The sequence below is a fragment of the Theropithecus gelada genome, chromosome 11, assembly GCF_003255815.1.
Source record: "Theropithecus gelada isolate Dixy chromosome 11, Tgel_1.0, whole genome shotgun sequence".
Taxonomy (NCBI): Eukaryota; Metazoa; Chordata; class Mammalia; order Primates; family Cercopithecidae; genus Theropithecus; species Theropithecus gelada.
This window is the reverse complement of record NC_037679.1, coordinates 121,664,889-121,692,470: the sequence shown is the minus strand read 5'-3', so window position 1 is coordinate 121,692,470 and position 27,582 is coordinate 121,664,889. Positions and strand designations below refer to the sequence as shown.

Below are 27,582 nucleotides of genomic sequence, written 5' to 3'. Positions count from 1 at the left end.
AATCTCACACCCCAGAAACCACCCAAAACATGCATGCTCCATATGAGCAGAGAGGAGGAGAAATACCTATGGAGAAAGGAACATCCCTTAAGATGCTCAGTAATCACTCACTCTGCAGTTCACCTGCCAGAATTTAGCTAGCTGCATGCTGATAAAGAGGGCAAGAGGGCAAAGGAGAATGCCTAAGAGAAATGCAGGCACAGTACGTATAGATTTGACTGTTATACAACCTTCCTGGGGGCGGCGGGAATGAGCAATGCAGCCTTTAGGTAGAATTGCAGCCAACATCCAGCCCACACACGCGCACCAACTATAGTAAGGGAGGGTCCCACAAGCCTAGGATGGGAACTAGGCAGGGAAAAGGCAAGGACTTAAGGCAGGAGCAGGAAAACGAGATAAAAAAGGCAGGGACTTAACACAGAGGCGAGAGCTTCAAGAAAAAACTGGACATCATAAAAACCCGACGCAGAACTCCTGGCCTCTTTCTCTTTCAGCAGCCCGCTGTGCCTCGGTTTTTGGAGTGTACTGTCCCTTTACATAAACATTGCTACTGCGACCCTGTTGTTTTCCCTGCAGGATCAGCCCCTGTATTTTTTTTTTTTTTTCTTACAATAAGCTCTTTGCTCCCTATTTCCCTTCAATAAAGCTCTCTGCTATCTGTGAACTGTCTCTTGGCCAACATCTTTCTCCCAAGACAACTAAGCGCTGAGGATTCCTGCATCTGCTGGTAAGGAACCCATCCACAAAACTTAGCAAACCCCAGAAAACAGAATAACCAGGTAACAGACAAAATGTTGCCCTTGCGCCAAGCAATTATTAAACTGTATGAGCCTGAACCAACCTTCACTTTGGCAGTAGCTGTTAGAAGTACATAATCCGGCAGCTCCATGGCATCTCGCTTCTGGTGCTGTGCCTCAGCCCCAATCAGAAGGTTGAAATGAGTGGCCAAATGTCTTCGCAGCAAAGTCTTATTGGGTGGGATGTTCAATAACTGAGCCATTGTTTCTACATTAAAACGAGGCTCTAGAACCTGTTAAAAAAAATAAGCTTGTCAAAAGTCACCACAAATCATACATGTTTGTATTGTGCTTCATAATTTGCAAAGCTCTTTCTCTTAGGTTATCTCCAATGATCCTCTCAACAGCCTGGTGAGGTAGACACCATATGGACTTTGATCTTTAATTTACATATCTTTTCTCCATTTTGCCCAAGCTAGTGAGTGATAGAGCTGGTCCTGAAATCCAGGATTCAGGCATCCCAATATCAGTCCTCTACCTCTCTGGGGTGCTGTCCGTGGCAGCCAACTCCTTATGCAATATCAATGTGCAGAAATACAATCTGCATCCTTGCAGGGGTTTTCAAACATGATCATATGAGAGGAAGAAGCTACATGTTATTTGACATGAAAGAGGACAATAAAAGAGAACCGGCTTTAAATTCAATCCAGAGTTATAAGATATCAATACAAATACTCTGAAAGTAAAGATTTACTAGAAATAGGGCAGGAGGGTTGCGTCAGATGACTTTAGGATTATGATAAGCAAAAATTGATACTATCCTACTCACTAGACTAAAGGAAACAAAGTAAGTCAGTTTGAAATTAAATCAGAGCTTTACCATGAGCCCACCATGGACACCGCTGCCTCTGAGATTGGGGGCATATTCTGCCAAGTCCACGGAGCGCAGCCACTCCATCACTCGATGGTTAGTCCACTTCTGAACTTCTGAGGGGGCGATGGTATTCTATGGGAACACACAACCAAGATCCTAAGTATTAAATTGCATTTTCTGTCTAAAAAGTCTGCTCCATGGAGTATAGTTACTCAACATCCCACTAAATGCATAAAGAAAGGGAAAAATTCTCTTTTAAAGAATTTCTGTCATAGTTTGTGTTTCAAGTTTTCTTCTATACTAATAAAGCATTGGTTTAGGAAAGGACTTTTTTTGTTTGTTTGTTTTGTTTTTGTTTTTTTAAGACAGGGTCTAACTCTCTTACCCAGGCTGGAGTTGTAGTGGTGTAATCAGGGCTCACTGCAGCCTCCATCTCCCAGGCTCGGGCAGATCCTCCGACCTTAGCCTCCTGAGTAGCTGGGACCACCAGCGTGCACCCACCATGCCTGGCTAATTTTTTATTACTATTATTTTTGTAGAGACAGGGTCTACCTATATTGCCCAAGCTGGTCTTGATCTACTGGGCTCAAGTGATCCATCTGACTTGGCCTCCCAAAGTGCTGGGATTATAGGCATGAGCCACTACATTTGGCCAGAAAAGGAAGTCTTTAGAGTGATACTTATCTCTGCGGATTAGGGAATCAGGAAAAAAAATACACCCAAGAAAAGGAAGAAGCATAACTGAAAATGAACCCTTAGCTTTAGTTATACGAGTGGAACCATCATGGAGAGAAAAGGAAGGAATACAGCAAAAGCCTAAGAAGTAAATGAGGCTGAATTTTAAGACTTTTCCTGCAAGCTCCAAGAAAAATGGCTCTTAGGTTTGACATATGGACAGTCCCATACCTGGGAAGTGCATGCTTATAAACCTCAATCTTAAAACGCTACCTCATCAGATGGCCGCCTCCGTAGACAGTTTGGTTCAAAGTTATTGATCCTCAGGACCTGGATGGCCCTTTTGATACTGAGGTGGTGTAGCACACTCACAACCTTCAAAGACAGTAAATCATCCTGCGAAAAAGAACAAAAGGAGGAGTTCACTGTGCTGGCCTGTAGCAGGGGGACGTTCTTGGGAATCTCAGAAAACTGGAGTAAACGGAGAAGAGCCCCTCAAACCAATATGCCCCGAGGGCTTGTCAGAACCCACTTTCCCATTTGGAACAAAATCTTCCCCAAAACCCCAAATTAGTATTTTTTGCCAATGAAGCTGCCTTCCACCTGTTTTTCTCTCTTCCTGATGCTCTGAGATAGGACTGCAGAACCCAAGGGCTCTGAAAACCACAGTTTGACAAGCACTTGCTGCGTCACTACAAAAGGTGATCTGCATTGACTTGATCTGCACATACTACGAACAGAGAATTTATTTCTTTCCTCTTTAGTTTTGGGAACTTTATCTGTGGATAAAGCACTTAGGCATTGGCTAAACTGCCCTCTCTATTTCCTTTCAGCAGACAGCGAAGAGCAAATGATGCTTATTGGCGGACATGATCAAGGCTTGGCTTTCTTTTTTCATCTTTTCTTTTTTTTTTCTCTTGGAGAGACAGGGTCTCACTATATTGACCAGGCTATCTCAAACTCATAAGCTCAAGGAGTCCCCCGGCCTCAGCCTCCCAAAGAGCTGGGATTACAGGCCTGAGCCACCGTTCCTAGCCGAGGCTTGGTTTTCTGAAATAAAGCACGTCATAGTTTTGGGGAAAATCAGAACAGTGCTCTTGTTATACTACTCCCTGACCTTAATAATTCTCCAGTTCTAGATTATTTTTTAGTAAAGACTTGTCTGCTATTGAATAGCTCTAGATTATTATGGTTTATCTAGCAGACACTGTGAATAATTTTGGCAAAACTATATCAATCACTGCAAAGGTTTTGGTCAGAGTTAAGAGAGAATAAAAATGAAGTTATAAGTTAGATCGATCGATCTATCTATCTATCTATCTATCTATCTATCTATCTATCTATCTGTAGCCAGTCAACCCCCCCCTCCCTTCAAGGAAGAATCTTCACCAGTCTGTGGCTCTTGGAAATATTTCCAAATATACCAAACACACCAAAACAAATTATTTCAGAAGAAGGTGATATTAGGGGCAGTGTTAAGATAAGCACCAGTCTACTTCCGAACACACCCAGAAAACAAACAAGGAAAACATCCATTTTAGACATACCTTTCTGATAAAACATTTCTCATGAAAGAAAGAAAAAAATGTAATCTACTACAGAAATATTTAATAAAAATATTAATCAGTTTATATCCTTGCGGCTACTAACTGGGCAAAAATTATTTCCTGAAGTTTTTCTGGAGTAATTCCTTAAAAGTAGCATCTTAACATATGTTAGAAAAAGTACTTATTTTAATCTAGGATTGAGACACCCATTGCAAACATTTCAGTGTGAGCTATTTTCATCTAACTAGTCTATCAGCTTCAAAAATATCTGAAAGCACAATGTTTACAGTGTGATTAAAATGTTTATTGTTTTTGAAATTCTTTATACTTTGAAGGATTTTAAACAGAGACAGTTTTATATCAAAACAGACTTTATGGGTGATTTTCTTCTTAATTCTGGATTTTTAAAAACTTTTAATTTTAAAATAATTTTAAATTTGTGGAGGAGTTGCCAAAGATAGAACAGAATTCTATATACCTTTCACTCAGCTTCCTCTAATGTTAACATCTTACATAATCATGATTACATTTGTCAACACTAAGAAATTAATGTGGATGATAATAACATCGACTAAACTGCAGACTTTATTCATATTTCACCAGTTTGTCCAGTAAAGTCCTTTTTCCATTCCAGGATCTAATCCACATTAAAATACATATTTTGTGACTTAGGACTTCTAGGGTCAAATTTTCCAGGGTCATTTACTCTTTTATAGCCATTTCACAGATGTTTCTTGTGATTTTAAGCTTGAATTTGTTCACATTCTCAGGGTGAACATACTCACACCTAGATAGGGAGGCAAATATTTACTGAATGTGTTCTAGTCATAATCATGAGCTATTAAAAGCAGGGATCTTGAAACAGCCTGAGTTCAAACTCTCTCCGACTTTCTATTGCTAACTGTGGAAAGTTGGTTACCAAGTTACCCAATATCTGGATTCCTTCCTTTATACATGTAAAAAAGTAGGGATAATAATAGTATTATAATACTATAGATACACAGAGTATGTGTGTGTGTGTATATGTAGATACACATACACATATATACACACATATACACATACGTGTACGCATATACACACACATGTATGTATATATACACACACATACTCTGTGTATCTATAGTATTACATATGTGTGTATAATACTATGTATATATAGTATTATATAATTATATAGTATATATGTGAACAAATTCAAGCTTAAAATCACAAGCAGCATATATGAAATGGCTATAAAAGAGTAAATGACCCTGGAAAATTTGACCCCAGAAGTCCTAAGTCACAAAATGTGTGTTTTAATGTGGTGCCCCAGATTAGATCCTGGAACAGAAGAAGGATCTTACTGGACAAACTGGTGAAATGTGAATAAAGTCTTCAGTTTAGTTGACTGTATTAACATCTACATTAATTTCTTAGTTTTGAGGAATGTAATCATGATTACGTAAGATGTTAACATTCGAGGAAGCTGAGTGAAAGGTATACAGAATTCTATCTTTGGCAACTCCTCCGTAAATCTAAAATTATTTTAAAATAAAAAGTTTAAAAAACTTTTTAATATATATTATACACACTATAATAAAATTAGTAATATTAACTAAAAGGGTTGTTGAGAATCCAGTATTAATATGAGCAAAATGCTTAAAAGGATGTTTGACACATAGTAAACGTGCAACATACTACACATATTAGTATTATTTCATGCAGGTTTACATGACGTGCCCATCAAGGTAAGAGGCTTGGGTTCAATGATAGAGAAGAAAAATCCATGAACTGAACTCCAACTTTTTTGATATTGAGAAATGCCTACTTAAGTTGGCTGTTTAAAACCTTCCACTTATTTGAAAAAGATTATACTTAGGGTAGTTGGGTCTAAAGCCTACTTCACAAAAAGCTGTTTAAATAAAGTAATTTTAGGCTGGACACAGTGGCTCACACCTGTAATCCCAGCACTTTGGGAGGCTGGGGCAGGTGGATCTCCTGAGGTCATAAGTTCCAGACCAGCCTGGACAACATGGCGAAACTCCGTCTCCACCAAAAATACAAAAATTAGCTGGGTGCAGTGGTGCACACCAGTAATCCCAGCTACTCGGGAGGCTGAGGCAGGAGAATCACTTGAACCCGGGAGGCGGAGGTTGCGCCACTGCACTCCAGCGCGGGCGACAGAGTGAGACTCCGTCTCCAAAATAAATAAATGAATAAAAGAATTTTAAGTAGAACATGGTTGGGCGCGGTGGCTCACGCCTGTAATCCCAGCACTTTGGGAGGCTGAGGCGGGTGGATAATGAGGTCAGGAGATGGAGACCATCCTGGCTAACACGGTGAAACCCCGTCTCTATTAAAAACACAAAAAATTAGCCGGGCATTGGTGGCGGGCGCCTGTAGTCCCGGCTACTCGGGAGGCTGAGGCAAGAGAATGGCGTGAACCCGGGAGGCGGAGCTTGCAGTGAGCCCAGATCACGCCACTGCACTCCAGCCTGGGCGACAGAGCGAGACTCCGTCTCAAAAATAAAAAAATTAAAAATAAATTAAAAAAAAATAAAATAAGAGAATTTTAAGTAGAATATTAATAGTGGTATGGAACCTAAAACAAAGTTCTCCTGGAATCCATCTTTCCCACTGTTGTCAAGCAGGGAATAGTCCTACACACTGGCTGGAAGGCTAGAAATGTACCATAATGAAGGAACCAGAGTGGAAGTCTAGCCTTCCTCCCGCCTCCTTTAACCCCAGTTAACTCCTGCTGTAGCAGAACCGGGCTGAAGTGAGACGGGTGATAGGGTTTCAGGTAACAGTTGTCCAGAGTGGAAAGGTAGGGAGAAGACAAGTCCTGGAAGATGTCAGGTCAAAAGGGTGGGCTCTTCCAAATGGTCACTGTACATAGAAACGCATAACTTAGAAACAGCTTGGGCTTAAAAACTCTATATTCTATTTAAAAAATATCTTTGGCCTGGGCGTGGTGGCTCATGCCTATAATCCCAGCACTTTGGGAGGCCAAGGCAGGCAGGTCACTTGAGGTCAGAAGTTTGAGACCAGCTAGCCAACGTGGCGAAACTCCGTCTCTACTAAAAATACAAAAAAATTAGCTGGGTATGGTGGCATGGGCCTGTAGTCCCAGCTACTCAAGAGGCTGAGGCAGGAGGATGGCTTGAACCTGGGAGGTGGAGCTTGCAGTGAGCTGAAATTGTGCCATTGCACTCCAGCCTGGGTGACCGTGCAAGACTCCATCTCAAAAGAAATAAAAATATATATATATATATTTTTATGAGATATAATTTACATACCATAAAATGTACCCATTCAAAGTATACACTTCAGTGTTTACATTGTTGAATGTATTACATATAAAATCAACTTTCTGGAGAGCTTAGTTTAAATTAGGCTTCACTTAGCTTAAATTGGGGTTTCAAATTATCCCAAGGCTGTTCAGTCACAATCACCAAATGCTACAACTTCAACTTCACAGGAAATATGCCCGCCACTCTCCTGAAGTTCAAGCAACAGCTTCAAACTCTGGTGTAACCACTACACTGTGTTTGGCTTACTCAATTTCTGCGTTTTTCGAGAAAAAAGTTTTCCTCCCCCAAACCCCAGGAGTGAGTCACTTACAACAGTCATGTAATGTAGCATTCGACCATCAACCCGTCCTTCATCAAACTGGGTCTTATATTGAGGGAGGCCAATGTCATCCAACCATCCTAAAAGAGAGAGGCCAGTGTTGCTACCGTGCCACAAAACACCTGTTCTTGTGATTAAAAAGAAAAAGCAGCTATGTATATAATTATTTCATTTTGTTAGAATAAAAACTTCTTACTAGTGACCCAGTTGAAATCCAGCTTCCCGTGATTGGTTTCTTCTTCAGATCCCAGGGCTTGGAGTGCCAGCTGGAGTTTCTTTCGATGAAGTGAATGCTTGATTCCAAGTTCCTGAAACAATAAACATTGACTTTATAATTCTATCTATATAGGCCGGGTGCCACTGGCAAAGGATGCAAATTTCTCCAAAATGAAGCTAGCACTAAAGACCCAATTCAATACTAAATTACAATCCTAACTTGCGCTAATAAAGTGCTGTTGAGCAAAGGTCCCTGAAAAGCCAAGACCACCACAATTAGCTTAGGGGCGTGTTAGGCATTCCCTAGTGACTCCTTTTCTTTGTAAGCTAGGAACTGTAGCATGCATAAAAAGAATTTGACTCTTATTTTGTGCAAAATATTAAATAATTGGGAAGAAATGTTAAATTATTAGACATAAATTGTAGGGTGCTTTTTTTTTCCTTTTGCAAAGTGCATTGCATATATTACACTGAGAAAATAGGCCAATGATAAAGCCATATAATGATTTTGAGAAATATGAACTTAATTATGCTTATGTAATTTTTTTCATTAAAATGCCCAATGGCTTAAGTGTTCCATAAGGAATCATCAAGACCAGGTCCTCCCAAGACCATCAGAAAAAAATAAGCATGAAGCAATTGAAAACCCAAATTTTTATTTAGAGAGTATTTACTGGCTTCACTCATGGCCCTTTCTGGACTATAAAACAACCCTACATTGTCTTCTTCTCAGTATCCATTGTGTGAACAAAATAGAGAAGCAGTCACCTTCTCTAGATCTTGTTGAGAAGCCTGCAAAAGCGTTTGGCCAGATGCAATCCAGTGCTTGCCAGAATTCAGGTAGGAGCCCAAGCCCTGTTCCATCAGCCAATTGCAAACCTGCTCCTTGGTCCACTTGGCAAATGGCATATCCAAGTCACTACAGGAAAATGAATAATTGCATGAAAAAATAATCCAAAGCCAATTCTGTGGCTTATCATGAGTTTTAAACAACTATACATTCAATAGACATGGACATTCCCTGGTGATACACATTTGACCACGAAAAGCTTAATTTTTAGTATACATTGGAGGAACAACTGGTACTGGAGTTGAAAGTTATCTTCTAAGACCACTGTCTCATTTCAAATGAAACCACAAAAGATTTAATGTGACAGAGCAAGAACAAGTTCTACAGAAAAAGACTAAATTGGAAAAACATAAGTCAACATATCAGTTTCAACCAATGTTGTTTGAAGACTGGATTCCCAAACAGGAAACTCAGTTGGAGTGAAAGAAACTTAAGTCTAATTTGAACTAACTTTAGCAGAATTATGGTTTATTTCCATATGGTAACCAATGAGAAGAGGGCAATATGTTGTCACTAAGTGCAGGAAACAATCAAAGCAAAATTCCTGTTTTCTTTTACTTAAGATACACAGATAGTGTTCTTGTTCCGCGGTGGGGACAGGGTGCGGAGGGGAAGATGAATGTGCTTTTTTTAAATAGCACAAGGAGCTCTACTGTGTTCAAAGACAACATATGGCAAATGAAACTGTTTGGTATTTGAAGAAGGCCAAAGAGGGTTTCCTCCTTGATGTAACCTATGTCCAGTGTTCCAATTGTATGGGAGGGGCTATATTTAAAGGGTTTCTAGTCTATTATACTGTTAAAATATTTGGTATCAATGCCTTGTACTTTATGTTTGCCAACCCCACCCTTTTATACACAGTGAGTCAATGTAGTAGTTCTAAGCCAGCCCTCAACTTTGGTAAGAGTGTCAGAGCAGTTCTTAGAATCTTAATGGATAAAATATTATCTAGTCCTGATAAATATAAGGATTCTGATAGAATTTTTGTCTTTAAGTACTTTCATAGATTCTGTTATATACTAATGTTTCTTAAGTAGTTACTATCTGCCAAATATTTAACACATATTAACTTATTTAATCTTCACGATCAGCTTTTGGAGTAGGCACTAATTCTGATGATGAGAAAAATGAGACACAGGGCCTGGAAGCTGTTGCTCAAGGTCACCCAGATGGTAGAAAGTGGTAAGGCCAGAAAGCAAATCCAAGTGGTCTGATCTAGAACATACTCTCATGTAAATATCCCATCTTTCCAAAGCTATGCTTTAGAGTACTTATAATTACCGTCTATGTAAAATTTAAGTCTGAGAGCCATTCTAACACAGATGCTGCTGACACTTTAGCTCTGGCCTCTCCCCTAGTTCACACAGCCCTCACCTTCTGTATGTTCATTAACCACTGACAAATTGCACTGCTCTAAAGATGATGTCCCCTTTCACTAGGCACAGCATTAAGCAATGACTTTGTTTAACCCAATGACAGTACTAACACTGCAGGACTCATGAGGCTATGATGCTTGGCAGAGATGCAAAAGTCTATCAGTTGGCTCTTCTTACTTGTTAGACTGTCCCAAGTCTCGAGACCAACCCAGTCGGGGTCCCGCGGTTGCCCTTGTCCCTCCTCTTTTGAATTCAGGCTCAGACATGTCATCTGGGTTGAATGTAGTTGATTGACTTCTCCTAAGTCTGAAGAAGACATAACACACATGGCCAGTATTAGACCTGAGGAGGCCTTAGGCTTGTTAATCAGAGAATTTTTAACTAGTGCAGCTACTGGAACTAATCCTCTTTGTGTCATTAACATAGACATTTAAATTTAAACTTTAACTAAGACCCAATGAGTTAATAAATCCCACATCATAATCCAAACTTCCTTCCATAAGAGGAATACAAAGGCCTTACAAGTCCATACCCATTTCCAGCCACTTTAAGCAACATGTAAGACAGGGCCCACTCTACTTGTTCACTGCTTTACTTACTTTCCAAAGAGTTTCATGATACCTCTGGATTTCTTTTTGGAATCTGGAGATGGAGGTGGTATCTGGAAGGGACTGTTCCTCTGTGAATCTTTTGGCCGAGAAGAAGCACCAGCCAGATCTAGGTGCTCTGCTGTCTCTTTTTCTGTTTCAGCTACTCCAAGAGCAGAATACAGACAACGAATTTTAAAATATGGAATGAACATGATAAGATGTTAATCTTCTTGGTTCTAGAACTATTAAGAATTCTTCTGTTGGTCTATAAATCAGTAATTTACAAAGAGCACTTTGTAAATATTAGAAATGGAACACACATATATGTTCTGCTCCATACTTTACTGTGTTTAAAGTTAATAAAATTACAAGCCCTTTGGAGATTAAAAGAGGGCGATAGGATTGCCACATTCTTTCCTTGAGTGATTTGAATTCATGATGGAATTATTCCCAATCTTTCCATAGCACGTGGTACTGTTGATTACCTCCTACATCCTTCAAAATCATCTCCTCTGGCTTCTTGACATGACCACTCCTATATCTGCCATCTGATAGTGTCTTTGCTGTAGCACTCCTGCTTTTTTTTCTTCCCCCATGCCACTTTAAGATTCTGTTCTAAGCGCCCTCTAGCGGATCAAAATCTCTGGGCCCAATCTCTCTCTCCAGGTCCTGTATCTAAATGCCTGTGATATTCCCAATTCAGTGTGTCAGGACATCTGGGACTTCACAAACTCATCCAATTTCCCCAAGAGTCTTTTCCTCTCTCAAATTTTTTTTTTTTTTTTTTTTTTTTTTTTGAGACAGAGTCTTGCTCTGTTGCCCAGGCTGGAGTGCAGTGGTGCGATCTCGGCTTACTGCAACCTCCGCCTACTGGGTTAAAGCAATTCTCTGCCTCAGTGTCCCAGGTAACTGGGATTACAGGCACCCGCCACCACGCCTGGCTAATTTTTGTATTTTTAGTAGAGACGGGGTTTCACCATCTTGGCCAGGCTGGTCTTGAACTCCTGACCTGGTGATCCACCCACTTCGGCCTCCTAAAGTGCTGGGATTAAGGGCGTGAGCCACCTCGCCTGGCCTCCTCTCTTAAATGTTCTTATTTGTTATTTGGTTAATATTAACTAATACTGTTCCTGTTACTGTAGCTCAAACTCTGTCATTTTCCTTTTACTCCTTCTCCTTTGGCATTTATATCAAATCAGTTACCCAGTTCCAGAAATTCTTTATTTATGAAATGTATTCCAATCTATTAAATCCTAGGCACTGAGAGAAGAGTGAACTGGATATGCATAATTTTTCTTTTGACATAAAATGAGTGCCTGTTGATTTTACCTTAAAAGAATCACATCCACAGTTGCCACTCTCAGATTTCCAAGCATTAACTATTTCAGTTCTTTTAGCTGTCTCTTAGTGAACAATCCCATACTAAGTATAAAACTAGTGAGATTTTATACTTTATAAAGGAAAGTAAAAGTTGTACTAAAATCACAGGAACAGTGTTTCAGCAAGATCTACAAGTTGCAGAAAGTTGATTTTTCTACAAAGCAGAGCTGTGATTATAGGTTATAATAAGCAGCATTTACCTCTTAGCATTAACAAAACAGTTCTTCTAAGAAAGATGCAAAAAAAAAACTATTTGAAAATAGTTGTCTGAATAGATCAGTTTATTTTATGCATCCAGTGTTCATTCTAGACATTTATCTCTATAGAGAGAGAAGTCCTGTTTGCTGGTCCACATGAATAGATAGGTAGATATCTATACAAGGTAACAGCACCTTTTGGAAAAACCCAAAGGAACTTTCCCAATTCAAATCCTTCAACCATGATGGGTACAGGTGCCCCTGAAAATGCTGCCTAGCTTGTTCTCATCTTAAAGCTACCATATTTCTCTTTTTTATTTTGAGAGCTTTTCCCCCCAATTTGTGCCCTGCCTTACAAAGAGGAAAACTAAGCTGCCTCTTTTCTAAAATCACTTGGTGGGGTAACGCCTCAGATATCAAGTAAAGTTGCTTCTGTCATCACTAAGTATTATCTCCATCTTCAAAGTAATAAAACGTCAGAAGAATGTTCCCCTAAGAGAAGTAAGCCTAAAACTATAATATTCCAAGTCTTCTATAAACTTCCTTATATGGCTAAAAAAATTTCTTTTTGGAGGCTGGGAGAAATGTAAGCATGGAGAATGGACTGCAAGGACCTGGGAGTTAGTGTGTGGTAATATGCACTTCAAGGCTGAAAGAGCTGCAATGTACAATGCCAGGACATTCCTGCCCTGCACTCTAAGGAATGCTGCACACGTCTAGGTCCTCTCAAAGCTATTCACACAGTGAGTGTTACTAGCATTGGTTAAAACAGCGTTTAGGCTTGGAAGCAAAGCCTCTACAGACTCCTTTTCAGCAGAAGGTGGAAAGAACACTCTGGAATAGAGAACTACATTTTCTGATTGCTGTCAGATCGCTTTCTAGAGATCACAGATGCCAAGAGCAGGGATTAGATTGGTTTGGAGCACAGTGCTGGTGAAGGCTGGCATGCAGGGGTACAATACCTAAGGTGGGTGCACTGGCACTTCGTTTACGATCTTCAGATATCCCAACAACGCACACAATCACACGCAGCCCAATGGAGAGAACACAGAGATGACAAAATGAAACACAGATCAGACTCCTCCTCACCAAATACACACTGTGGAGGAAAGGCATGCGGCACACCGTGCTTCCGATGTTACACACAGGCTCAATGTCAATGTTAATTTATCCACTGTCACAACAGATGGGAAACTCCATGATGAAGTCAAAGGGAATCATGATTTTAGGTCTTTCCACTAAGTTTATACCACAGGAGAGAGCAGGGTGAGAGTCTATATATCTTCACAACACTAAATTAAACCCACTGAGGCATTTTTTGCTAAATCCCCCCTAAGTCATCCACCTTCGTTTCTGAGAAAGAGAAAGGAATCAGTGAATGAGGGAATAAGGGAAGGGAAGACACTGCTCTTTTCCTCCTTGTGGAAGAATCAGGGCAAAGGCATTTTGGCCGTACATACCCAAGTTTGGTGCACTTGCTGTTCTCTTGTTACTTTTGATTTTAAAAAAGCCCCGGCCAAAGGAAGATCTGACTTTTCGAGTGCCGAAGGGGTTGTCATCCATGGAGGTGTCCTGCCCTGGGGGTCTGGGAGGAAGGGTCCCAAATGGCCTGCTTTCTGCCGGAGCTCTGTCCTGAGAGGCAGATAAGAATAGTGAAACAGCTTTCAGGCGCAGCATCCTTTAGCACATGCCAGGCTAACAGCAAATACTCACTCACGCCACATCCATGAGTTTATTCAAAAGAAAAACTGAACTAACACATCGATCGCCAATGTCAAATGTCTTATCAGAAGTTGAAAAAAAAAATCAATTCTGAAAGCTACTTAAGAAACAACAACAAAAGCAACAAGGAAAACATGTTCATCACTCATCTAGGATCAATCTGTTTAGGGCTTTAAATACTTAGGCTACAAAAATTCTTAAATTTTGTTTGCCTCATTCCTCAAAAGACAGGGAGACATTACATAACCAGAATAATGGCAGCAGATTTCTGACTTTTCCAACAACTATGACATGGATTTAGCTATAATACAGTTCATATTCTTATATTATAACTATGCCAATAGAAGCCCAATATAATATTAATTATTTTACAAAGCAGGCATTAGTCCAAACTTCTACACCAGCAGTATAAGGAGACTCTACTCCAGTTATTTTAAATATTCTCCTCAAAGAATAATAAAATGAAGGCACAGCGAGCAACTTTATTTTGAGCTTTTTGGTTCTTTGAATTGGCAATTAGAGCTGGCTGTAACACAGCATGTTATATTATTTTAGTATTTATACAAAGATGCTTTGCCTAGACCAATGTCCTGAAGTGCTTCCCTGTTTTCATCTAGCAGTCTTATAGTTTCTGGCCTTATATGTAAGTTCTTAATCCATCTTGAGTTGATTTTTGTTGATTTGGTGACAGGTGGAGTCCACTTTCGTTCTTCTACATACGGATATCTAATTTTCCCAGCACCATTTACTGAAGTGGGTGTCCTTTCCCCACTGTATATTCTTGACACTTTATACAAAGATGCTTTTGTCTTCTTGTTCTCATTTCTTTAATAATTCTTGCCCTTTGTTTTTTTTTTTTTTTTTTTTTTTTTTGCAGAAGTAGAAATAATTCTTGCCCTCTGCTTCTTTTTTTGCAGAAGCAGAGAAAAGGGTGAGGGGATACAGGGTATTTTAGGTTATTTTACTCTATATATCTATAGCTCACAGAAACCAAAAGTTTATAGATGGCACCATTTAGTGGTATTATTATCCCTGGCTCAACAATGACGTCAAAATCATTTAACCACTTATTGAACTGAAAAGACAAAAAGGATTTTAATTATAGCTGTTGCCACTAGCTGCTTTGTCAGTTCTGTCCATATATAACTCTGGCACTAAGAGCCAACAGTCAAGAGACGATCTGGAAGTAGCCTATCAAGTTGTAATCTTTGCAAGGTTAATGACAGAAAATCAGAGGACAGAACAGGCACAGTGGCTCATGCCTGTAATCCCAGTACTTTGAAAGGCAGAGGTGGGCGGATTACTTGAGCTCAGGAGTTCAAGATCAGCCCGGGCAACATAACAAGATCTCATCTGTACTTTAAAAAAAAAAACAGCCCAGTATAGTGGTGCATGCCTGCAATCCCAGCTACTTGAAAGGCTGAGGTGGGAGGATCACCTAAGCACAGGAAATTGAGGCTACAGTGAGTTATAATTGCATCACTGCACTTCAGCCTGGCTGACAAAGTGATACAATCTCAAAAAAAAAAAAAAAAAAAAAATTGGGGAAAGAAGAATTGAGCACATGCTGATGACATCTTTAAACATACCAAAATGTTTGCTTTAGATGGACACTGGGTGTATAATCTAATGGTAATCTAAGAAGGACTTTTGGGGAGGTCTAAGGAAGCTCAGTTACGGTCATTAAGAACATTTTTGTTCTTAGGAACATTTTGTTTCTTAATAACTTATTGAAGTGAAATTCATAACAAAACTAACAATTTTAAAGCGCACAATTCAGTGGGATTTAGTATGTTACGATGTTGTGCAACCACCACCTCTACCCGGTTCCAAAACATTTCCATCATTTGAAAGCAAAACCCCTTACCCTTGAACAGCTTCTCCCCATTCTTCCCTCCTCTCACCACTGGTAAACACCGATCTGCATTCTATTTCTATAGATTTATCTGTTCTGGATATTTCACATAAATGGAATCATATAATATGTGAACTTTGTGTCTGGCTTCATTTGGCATAATGTTTTAGAGGTTCTGAAAGTTTTTATCCACTGGAGACATTTAAGCAATTTACAGGTAATGGAAGTAGCAATATTTTTGCATTGTAATTTGGACAAAAAGTTACCTCTGATGTCTTCTGAATAGATTCCTTTTCCTGTTCAAAGCAAAGCAATAACAATATTTAAGGTTGTTAGGGAAATCCTTTGTATAATTCTGAATTTGTCACCTACAACTCCATAGGTTAAAATAATTTTATATCTACTTCTAAGCTACAAAATCTTAGTATCATTTATTTTCTGAAATGTTTTATTAAAGTCTCCATTTTTGGTTTTACATACTATTTTCAATCCTTCATATTCATACTTCTTAATATTTACTGTTAAACCTAATATCTAATAATTTTCCACTAAAAACCACAAGCTCTTCATGAGAGTTTTATTTGCAAAAAGGGAAAAGATGAAGATCCCTAAATAGTTTTTTCTCAGGATAACAGACAAAAAACACAGAACCCACCCCGTCAGATGTCTCTTTCTTCAGATTGCCCAGGCTGCTGGACTTCTGCAGACTTGAAGTTCTAAAAATAACAGCAATAACAATTAATAATAAGTGGCTCCAGTGCCACTGTTTCTAAGTAAAACATCTTGGAAAGAAACTAAAATTGCATGTGGGTTGAATCCTAGTAATAAAAGAAAATCTGGAATCAGGCAGTCACTTATGTGCTTAACTAAATGACAACATTTAGTTCTTTTAAAAGCAGGGGTGATTAACTGTCCTGCCAATAATTCTGACTGCCCTACACATGTTAGAAGAGCTGGAAAAGCACTTAGGACTAGCCTTGTGATGTCAATATTCAAAAATAAAGCAGTGTTTTCTGTGGACTAGTGGTGCGTCCTCTGCATGTACACATTTAAACTAGGAACTTTAAAAATACTCATATTCTATTTATATCTAATCCTTCTAATTAAAATAAAGAATGGAAGTTTTACTTTTCAATTCACGAGGGAATCACTTTTCTGAGCCTGGCAAAGCAATTCATTTTATAGTTCTAATTAAAGCATAGTAGAGGAATCCCTCATGCTGCCCATAATAATTCATTTGCTATCCTAGTGAAGGGAAAGAGACACTATAAACATCCAGAGACTCTTTCTTTCACATAAGTAGTATTCAATTATATAGAGCTGGTGTTACTAAAAAATGGAAGGTAGAGATCTGTGACCAGTTTAGAGAGAGTGACAGAGAAGTAATGTATTTGGCTCTATGAAACAGAGTAATATAAATACGCACATTTACAAACTTTTAAAAGGCATTTCTTCTGTATTTATATGTACACATTGCCAGAAGTATCAACTACCAAGTAAAGTAATAGTGAGAAAAGAAAAGATCTCATTTTTGAATACTGCTCTGAAAATAGACTTTCCTAATTTAATCCAGACTTTAACTTGGATAAACATAGATATTAGGTCAGTTCATAAAACTGAAAGTGCAAAAAAACCCATCTCAGCTTTTCCAGCATCACATCATTCCCTGTGACGCCTTCCCACTGGACTCAAAACATGTCAGTGCAAAAAGGAATTAAAAGCATTGAACTTCAAATGAAAACTGATTAAGCAAGGCTAAAGACCTGCAAAACCCCGGCGTGAGAAAATAGCAAATGAGAAATTATTTCTTTGTAAACTTCACCCCAACCTTCACCCCAACCCAATTATTATAGCTGCATTAATTTATTCAGTAATTGAACAGCCTCAGTCATTTGCTGTTAGTATTAGTAACTGTTAGTATAACAGAACTCTCTTCCTCCTCTAGCCTCAATCACATTTTCACATTGAATAAAATGTAACTTACGAAAGATTATCACACAGTTGGGTATCAACAGTGGCACCAAGGATTATCTTTCCATCACTAAAATGTAAAGAACAAAAGGTATTTATTAACCTCACGAATAAAAGACCATATATGTTCTAAGTGAACAGATATGTAAAAAACAAAAAATTGTGCAAAGGAAGCTATTTCTATTTTTTAAAAAATGTTCTATTTGGCCTAAAATAAGACGAGGCAATTTGGGAATATGTTGGCAAAACATTCTATTTGCTTACAGACAAACTACTGTATCCTTTTTCCTGTCCCCTTCAGACCCATCCTTCAAATGCACTCACAGCACATGACCGTGACTATTTAGTTTACAATCCTTTCACAGTTACCTATGACCTAGGACATAAAAATCCAAGTTCCTTAAACTGTTTTTTCTTTTTTTTCTTTTTGAGACACAGTCTCGCTCTGTCACCCAGGCTGGAGTACAGTGACGTGATCTCAGCTCACTTCAGCCTCCACTTCCTGGGTTTATGTGATTCTTGTGCCTCAGCCTCCAAGTAGCTGGGATTACAGGCGTGCACCACCACACTCAGCTAATTTTTGTATTTTCAGTAGAGATGGGATTTCGCCATGCTGGCCAGGCTGGTCTCAAACTCCTGGCCTCAAGTGATCTGCCTGCCTTGGCCTCCCAAAGTGTTGAGATTATAGGCGTGAGCCACCACACCCAGCCAAGTTCCTCAAAATCTCTTTCAAACCTGACCACCCTACCTCCGCAGCCTCATCTCTTATCGCTTCCTGCTTCACACTTTTTATTTCCATAATACAGAACTGATTACAGATCCCCCAATGGATGTCTTGCTGTTTCTTGCTTTTCTAGGTAAAAATTGTGTCTGTAAATAAATGCAATACATCTGTGTCTTTGGTTGATCTACTATTTTGAACATTTATATTGCACTGTTAATAAATGACATACTTTTCTTCAAATGAAGTCTCTGGCTTAGGAGTCAACCTTGATTTTTCAGAAGTTTCCATGCTTATAGTTGCTGGCAATAATGAAGGGATGGAAACTTGCAAGATGGTGGTATGGAACTGTAATGTAATCATAAAAAGTCAAAAGTCAATCAATCAATCAATCAATCAAAACAAAACACAAGCCACAGAGTAATTAAACAAAAGTAAGACAATTAAATGGTCTATTGACAAAAATCTCATAATCATTATTCAGAACTCTATAAAATGATTTCGGAATATAAACATCTACACAGAAGAAGTACTAATCAAGGAAATCATTCTGGAGGAAGGAAATTTTTTAACTTGGTTCTGAATAAGACACTGAATATTGTGAAAAAGATGGTATACCATTAAGCAAGTTAACAGTAATGTTTTTTTCTTTTTTTGAGATGGTGTCTTGCTATGTTGCCCAGAATGGTCTCGAACTCCTGGGCTCAAGCAGTCTCCTGCCATAGCCTCCTGAGTAGCTGAGATTATAGATGTGTGCCACCGTACGCAGCTAGTAATAGTAAATCCTAACAACCTTAAGCCCTGGCTGAAATGTTGGCTCTGACACACTTGCCTAAGTGATCTGTGATCTTAGCAAATCACTTTGCGAGGCATCCATTAGTTTCGCCCTCTGTAAAATAAGAATGACAATGCCTACCCTGCAGGTTGTGACAATTTAACGTAAGATTTGGGTAACATGTTTTGCTTTCAACACTCTATTATTACTATTATTTTTTGGTCTCAAAATGGTCTCACTTTGTCATCCAGGCTAAAGTACGGTGCTGCGATCACGGCTCACTGCAGCCTCGAACCTCTGGACTCAAGTGATCCTCCCACCTTAGCCCCATCAAGTAGTTGGGACCACAGGCATGCGCCACCACAGCTTGCTGATGTTTAAAATTTTTTTGTAGAAACAGGGTTTCCCTATGTTGCCCAGGTTAATCTGGAACTCTGTGCTCATGCAGTCCTCCTGCCTCAGCCTCCCAAAGTGCTGGGATTACAGGCATGAGCCACTGTGTCCAGTGAAAAGCTCCATTTTTACTTTGATTTCTACTACTAATCTTATACAGAACATTGGTCAAGCCAGTTAATTATTATTCTATGTGCGAACTAGTTGACTAATTTCAATTAACATAATTGATGAAAAGTGTAATTAAAACCAATTACAATGGACTTTGTGGCTACCACTTAAAACACTTTGCTTAATGATAATAATAATATTACAGCCACAAATAAAATGCATAACACATTTTCTCAAACAAATGCTTTGTGTATCCTAAGGAAAGAGCCTGTGAAATAATTTTAATACTTCGGTTTTCAATAATTACAACCGTAGAGCAGTTAGATTGTGGGCCACGTCATAAATGAATGAACGAAAAATATTTCAGTAAAAAAAAAAAAAATGAACAAAGTTTGTCACAATGAACTCCTACCAGTCAACCAGTGACAGTTCTTCACTTCTGAAAGCTGCCTGGTAAGGACTCACACCAGTGAACACACTTCTACATGCCAACCAGTCAGCAACAGTCTCACCTTAGTAACCACACATCTACAGTGGACGTCGACTCACACTTGCCTCAGAAAGTCCACCAATCCTTGAGCTCCAACCATCCCAAAACCCACATATGATCAGCTAGAAGAGAATGTACTTGACTGGGAACACTCACTCACTTAAGTAAGCAATAAATTCAGCTTTGTGATTTTTGTTTCTGTTATTCAGTGGTGGGCTCATCCTTTAACGCAATAAAAGGTTATAAAATGTGAAATCATATTATTTATAAAGTAGGAGATTATTTCACTATCAACTTTTTCAGTTTGAATCTTTATGGTGAATTCTGGGCAACTTATTTAGCCATCATCGCTGTTTCCTGAAGTTCATTTGTCTCTTGAGATTCCTAATCATGAGGAAAATATAACTAAACTAACAGACCCATTTTCTTGATCTTTTTCAAACTTTTAGACTTTAATTCCAAACTCAGATCCCCCTCCTGGCTTTTCTTTAAAAATGTGGCTGAACTCCCTCAATCCTCATCAAACTATTCTTGTTACAAACTTAAAACCGGTAATTAAACTACAATTCACATAGCAAAGACTTTTTCTAAAAGGACGTGAGATTATTTGGGTGTACCCTACATGTAACACTAGTTCTATAATTGCAGCATACTCATGGGCTGTCAAATATTATTTTTGCTTTCAATATAAATATATATCTAACAATTAGGGGATATTTTCCACCAAAGTATTTCTTATTCCTTAACTAATTCCTTGATTAATGAAATATTTCAGCCCTCTCCTACATTTAAGAGAGAAATTTTCATTGTCTTCTCCTTGAATTCATTTTCATTCAGTTCAAATTTCATCTTCTCATTGTGTAATTATCAGCAACAGATAAAAAGTAAAAATGCCACTTGGTTTCTTCTCACTACCTATGGTAAAATGTGAGAAGAGAAATGACCAGAACAGGAACTGCTAAAATAAGGAAGCCAAGATTGTTTAGACAATGAAACTATTTCCCATTCTCGGTCTCTCTAGACGAAAAAAATTACACTAAAATTAAGAAACAGTTTCAGGGCAAAGATCAAGCACAAGGGCTATCAGGAGAACATGGTCTTCAGGTAAGCCAAGGATGTGGCTGTAAAACCCTTTGCTAAGACCTCAGGATGGACTAGACTAGAATCAAATAAAAATAGAAAAAAACAAACCTTAGGAAGATTAGAGTAGTACTGTCTCGTTGAACCTTTGAAAAATGATCAAAGGCTCTAAAAGCAATGGGATGTCCCACTGCAGCCTTACAGGGAACCTTAGCTACAGAGATAGGCTTATGGTGAAGATAGCTGTGGATGTGTTCTTCTCTAATTCAGTGAATTATAACATGATTCATATGAAATTCTAAATGTTTAAAGTATTACACCAAATTAGACTCAAAAGGACAGAGATAATAGAAAATGAAGAGATGAATTTGGAGATCTTTGGGCATTTTTGCAGGCACAAAACTGAGAAAACTACTCATCTGCAAACACAGGCAAAGGAAGGATGACTTCGAGGGAAGAGCCAATAGCCCAGAGGATTGGCAACACGTGCCTGGCCGGATTTTGGAATTGCTATGGACTGGTGACACCTGTGAGCCTTCCCGCTCCCCTTTTTTAATGGGAGTGGCTACTGCAGTTACATTATGCCTGTCCAACTATTGTATGGGTGTGTGGAGGGCAGATAACTGTCCTTGAAGTCCACAGCTCTTTAAGTCAATGGAACAGTCCCCAAGGAGCTGTGCGCAAGGAACTGTACCTGAGGAGCTTCACCCACATCTCAACCTGGTCTGGATGACAAGATCCTGGGATGTTGACGCCTCACTGGAATGAGACTCAGGGGTCTTCGGAAAGGGGGCGAGTGTCTTTTGCATGGGAGAGGGATGTAAAGTGGTATAGCCAGAGGGTAGATTATATTTTCCAAATATGGTTGCACCAATATATCCCATCCCATATGTCCTAACAATGTAATGTTGTCACTTGTTCATCCAGAGGTAGGGTAGGGTCTGTGTTTCCTCTCCTTGAATCAGGGTGGGCTGTAGGCCTGTGGCTACAGCAGAAGAGATGCCATGTGATTTCTGAGATAAATCATAACAGGAGATGCAGAGTTGCCCGGGCCTCCTGGAATGCTCACCCTTAGGATTGTGAGGAAGCCCAAGCAGTCACAGGTAGTTGTTCTAAATGGGGCCTCAGCTGAGGTCCCAGCCAAAAGCCAGCCTCAACCACCAGACATATGAGTGAGTTAGCCTTCAGACGACTCAGGCCCAGGCCTTCACGCCACTCCAGCTGATGCCAAGTGGAGCAGAGACGAGATGCTCATGCTGAACCCTGCTGAAGTGCAGAGTCATCAGCAAAAGAAATGCTGTCATTGAAGCCACAAACTTTCGGTGTGGTGTACAATAGATAGCAAACAGATTTTCATGCCAGTTTGATGCAAACTAAGGAGTGTATAACTGCTTACTCCTCTCCAGTTGCTTCTTCCAAGTCTAAAGAAGTCAGAAGAAAATTTTATTCAATTATCTTTCAGAGTCACCATCAGAAGTGGCCAAAGTCAATTTATATAACCTCACTTGAGTTGGTAATGGAACTGAGAAAGGAACCCATGTTTTTCACGTTATGAGCAGTGTTTTAACTGTCAATAACACAGTCTCTTCAACATGAAGGAAATATCGAAAGTCTATTAATACCTCTTCAGGAACACTTGTGTTAAATGGGTCACAACTGGGAGATCCCATTACTGGAGTGGGTGATGGACTTTTCTCTAGATCACTGAAACCCTGTGCATCCAGCAAAGTGGAGATGGAACTGGAATTGAGCAGATCTTCATATTCTCCATCTTTGCCTAGGAAAAGACAAAGCAAAGAGAAGACAACAGCAGTTTTTGATTTATATTTCACTTTTACAGGAAGATAAGAAACCCAATTATATTGAACATAAAATGTTTTCTGATCCTCAAAAATCAGAGTCAGCTTCTCCTAGCATCCCTTGAAAAACAACATAGGACCTAGGAAACAGCATTTGAAACTGTGAACAACTAGGGCCAGGGGCTCTTGGGCCACAGTGGGTACCTATGATATTAATAGACAAAGTCGTACTTGATACATTGACTCATCAGAGGGAAAGAAAATTAAAAGTTAACTTTTTCCAACAACTCTCTTGTAATTTTGTTTTAAAATCCGGGGCTTACAAATTTTAGTGTAGAAATAATCAAACTGAATAATACCTGGTACAAAAAACAAATTCCGAATAGCAACAAAGTCCCATTTAAACAACTTAGTTTTCATCACTGCTGTGCTCTTGAAAAAACATAGAAAGAATAGAAAAAACAAAAAGACAGACAACCTTTGATCTCTCAAGAGGACCCTTTTATGCCATTTTAAAGCAAAAAAAGTCTGATGGAAAAAAGCAACCACATATTCACCAAAGCTGCAACCTTGAGAATTTTTTGTTTGCATCTCTAGAAATCAAAAGGATTAAATGGTGAAAGCGCAGTGCCAGATATTCTTTTTTAAAAACAGAAAAAAAATGATACTTAAGACTCTAATCTACAAATAATATGAAATGGTAAATCATATACTTGTTTAAAGATCTTAATCAGACCACAGCTTCTTAATTTAGGTTTCACTAGAATGTTATTCTAATTTTATTAGAATTTAGTGTTATTAGAATTGTGTGAGGATTAACTAAATATAACTCCTAGTGAGAAATCAGTTTATACAACCCTTTATTGGAACAGAACATAGTTTTCAAGGGTTTATGAAATCTGTGCTGCTGTACCTCGTTAAAAACTACCTCTTTTATTTACATGTTTGTATGCACAGGAAAAAAGCTAGAAAGAAACAATAAAAAAAAATGCCAATAGTGATCATGCCAGTGCAATTATGAGTGATTTTTATCTCTTTTCTTTATTTTCCAAAAGTTTTACAATATAGTCTAATTAAAGGAATTAATTTTTTCTGCCTCGGTTTTAAACATAAGAATTGGACAGTTGAAACTCTATAAAATTAAACAATATTTTAAATGAGATGCATATGTAAAAACCACTTACAAATTCACAATATTCCATAGGATAGAGACTCTTTTTCTGAAGGCATGGAAAATGCTGAGTGATGAGAACTGCTAGTCAGCACTGATTATCAGAGGTTCATTTGCTCACTCAGATATTTATAAAATCTAATATGCCAGACCCTGCATACAATTTTTTTTTTTTCAAAAATCCTGATCCAAAGCAGGATTTTCCTTCTCTGTGAACTCACCAAAATTAAAATTTCAAAATCTGAGTGTTTCATGGGGACCTTCCAAAAGAATTGTTTATTTCCAGTGCTTACGTTGAGAGCAAATAACTCTACCTATGCATTGCTAAAAAACAAGAGCCCTTTCAGATTTCCTCCACATTTGAGGATGGCCAATTGGCCCATCTGCAGATAAAATAATAACGAATACAACAAAATGTACAACTATCTTTATGTACCTGTTTTACAGGGTTTTTCTGAACTTACCATGTTCAAAGCTGAACTCAATCCTCCTTACCCAGCCCAGTGTTCCTTCTCTAGGCTTCCCCATATCAGTAAATGGAACCATCAGCTACCCAGCTGCTTTAGTTGGAAAGGTCTTTCTTGATCTCTCCTCTCTTATTCACTCTCCTCCTCTATCTTACTACACCACTGGGTCAATCTACCATAACATATTCCCAATCAGGAACTACCAGATTTTTTCACTTGGAATACTGCAAATCTCAGAATTGGTTTCTGCTGCTCCCAATACTGCTCACTTCCCTCCATGGCCCACGTGTTACAAAGATCATGCTGCTGACTTTTTTTTTTTTTTTTTTTTTTTTTGAGACAGAGTCTCACTCTGTCACCCAGGCTAGAGTGCAATGGTACAATCTCGGCTCACTGCAACCTCCACCTCCCGGGTTCAGGCGATTCTCCTGCCTCAGCGTCCTTAGTAGCTGGGATTACAGGCACTTGCCCCCACGCCCAGCTAATTTTTTTGTATTTAGTAGAGACGGGGTATCACCATGTTGGTCAGGCTTGTCTCGAACTCCTGGCCTCAGGTGATTCACCCGCCTTGGCCTCCCAAAGTGCTGGGATTACAGGCGTAAGCCACCATGCCTGGCCACTGCTGACTTTTAAAACCCTTCAGTGAGTCCCTCTGCACTTGAGCATGAGCTTAACTCCACCCATTGCATGACCAGTGGTTGCTCATCATCATGGTCTCATTTCATCCCCTCTCCCCACTGCCTACCACCTTGCAGCTGCACTGGTGTTCTCCCTCTTAAGCATGCCACATTCTTTTCCCCCTAGGCTCTCTGCATATGCTGTCGTTTTCTCTCTCTGGAATGCTATCTCATCAACTCCTTAGAGAGGCACTCCCTGACCAACGACTCTACAGTACACGGACTCCTCAGGCTGGACACTTTCCGGCAGAGTACAGTTCTAATTGTTCAATTAATGAATGAGCTACCTAATTTGGGATGATGGGTATGATCCAGGAAAGAAACTGAGGCCAAATGTGTAAGTTTATAGCCACCTAGAGTCAACCAAAGTAGAAAAACTTTTCGAGCTACACTCTACCTTTTTTACCTTGGGCCAGTACCACAGTATCTTGCATTTTCTTGTACCTGTTCAGGCACTGTCGAAGATCTTCTATTTTTCGATCCTAGGAATAAAATAAATTATAATCTTTAATCCTATGTTCTTAAAAAAGTAACAGTAATCGCTTTTACATAAAGAATATGCATGATTCTGCCGAGAGAGCATTTTAAAAAAAGAATAAGCAGATGTGAATTATTTACATTATTTAAAGAATATTTCTAAGCTTTAGGAGAACTGGTAATAACTACACTATGTTTCCTACATATATTAAAGATATGGAAAAAGTACCTCTAAATTTAGAGATTCTATCCTTTAGCTGCCATCTTTAAACAAACAAAAACAAAACAAGGTAATAAGACGCAAAACAAAAAAATTAAGAAGTCAGCTTCAATTACTCTCCTCTCTAACTTATAAATCAAACCTCGAAAGAAAGGCCCCCATCTTCTGTCTTTCTTAGCCATCATTAATCACCATCTGGCTTCTCCACTCTCAAAACACTCTACCAAGGTGACCTCCTATCTATTAAAAACAATGAACATTTTTCATTTTTTTTTTTTTTTTTTGAGACAGGGTCTCGCTCTGTTACCCAGGCTGCAGTGTACTGGTGCAATCTTGGCTCACTGCAGCCTCAATCTCCTGGGCTCAAGTCATCCTCCCACCTCAACCTCCTGAGTTGCTGGGAGTACACACATGCAGCACTATGACCAGCTCATTTTTGTATTTTTGTAGAGATGGGGTTTCACCATGTCACCCAGACTGCTCTTGAAATCCTGGGCTCAAGTAATCTGTCCACCTTGGCCTCCTGAAGCGCTGGGATTACAGGCATGAGCCACCATGACCAGCCCCAACCTTTTTCTAATTTGACCTCTATATGGCATTTGACTGACCTCACTCTTTCCTTCTCCTCTCACTTATCCATCCACTCTTTCTTTTCTTCCATTTTTGTTTATCAATCCTTTGACCAGATAGCTGCCAAACTTCCATGACTCCCATTATCTTCTTGGACTAATAAAATGCTAGAGCTTCCAGGTTCTGTCCGTGACCCTCTTTGCTTTTCCCATGTGCTCAACTGTGCTATGAAAATGGCCTCCCTAGCTCCTCCCATTCTCATTCCGGGCCTGGCCATGTGGCTGGCTTTGGCCAAAGAGATATCAGCAAATGTAATTCAAGCAAAGGCTTGAAAAGCATTTGCCCTTTGTGGCTGCCCTGTGGTGTGGCTCTAAGGAACCCTGAGGAGCTATGTGAAGAAGCCTAGCCTAGTCTACTGGAGGATGGGAGACCATCTGGAGAAGAGGCTAGTCCTCCCAGCTGCGGCCAACCTAAACCAGGCTGTCAATCACCGGACACGTGAATGACACTATCCTAAATTATGCATGCAGTCTCATCTAAGCCAGCAGCTGACTGCAGATGTCAGCTAAGCCAGCCGAGATCAGAAGAATCATCTAGCCAACTCACAGAAGTATGAGAAATAATAAATGTGGTCTGTCACAAAGCAAAAGCTAACTGACACATCAACTGTGGCTTAGTCTACACCAAACTACAACTCTACATTTCTCCTAAAATTGATGGGCCTCACTCCCCATCAATCTATGTTTCTACATTAATCCTAACATTTAGATTCATGTTCCAACTTTCTATAAGAAATCTCCTTAAGAATGTCCCATAAGCATATTGGATAGATCAGATCTACAATTAAGCTCATTCTTTCCCTTCAGTACTTGAGCCTGTGCTTGGATTTCCTTAACTCCTTAAGAGCACCATCCATTCACCCAGTTGCCCAAACCAGAAACTTACTCTCGTTTTTCAAATCCAGAGACCTTAAATCTTGTCAACCCGTAAATTTCTCTAAAACCTCTTCCCACCTTACCACTTCAC

At 39.2% G+C, this 27,582-nt stretch overlaps 1 protein-coding gene across 5 annotated transcripts in view; it reads right to left on the bottom strand.

Annotated features, from left to right (window-relative positions):
* Positions 1-27,582, bottom strand: part of LOC112634732 (liprin-beta-1) — a 173,326-nt gene that overhangs the window by 5,501 nt on the left and 140,243 nt on the right. For 3 of the 5 annotated variants that reach the window (XM_025402481.1, XM_025402484.1, XM_025402485.1), the window contains 15 exons: positions 25,696-25,771; positions 22,798-22,952; positions 18,559-18,674; positions 17,619-17,675; positions 16,290-16,350; positions 15,901-15,930; positions 13,518-13,689; positions 10,490-10,640; positions 10,068-10,196; positions 8,433-8,583; positions 7,645-7,756; positions 7,440-7,528; positions 2,560-2,682; positions 1,618-1,743; positions 842-1,030 (listed from right to left, as the gene is read on the bottom strand). In XM_025402481.1, the coding sequence (XP_025258266.1) occupies positions 842-1,030; positions 1,618-1,743; positions 2,560-2,682; positions 7,440-7,528; positions 7,645-7,756; positions 8,433-8,583; positions 10,068-10,196; positions 10,490-10,640; positions 13,518-13,689; positions 15,901-15,930; positions 16,290-16,350; positions 17,619-17,675; positions 18,559-18,674; positions 22,798-22,952; positions 25,696-25,771 (1,737 nt within the window). Of the gene's footprint in view, positions 1-841; positions 1,031-1,617; positions 1,744-2,559; positions 2,683-7,439; positions 7,529-7,644; positions 7,757-8,432; positions 8,584-10,067; positions 10,197-10,489; positions 10,641-13,019; positions 13,053-13,517; positions 13,690-15,900; positions 15,931-16,289; positions 16,351-17,618; positions 17,676-18,558; positions 18,675-22,797; positions 22,953-25,686; positions 25,772-27,582 lie in introns of all 5 variants that reach the window. The other 2 variants (XM_025402482.1, XM_025402483.1) reach the window with 2 other exon arrangements.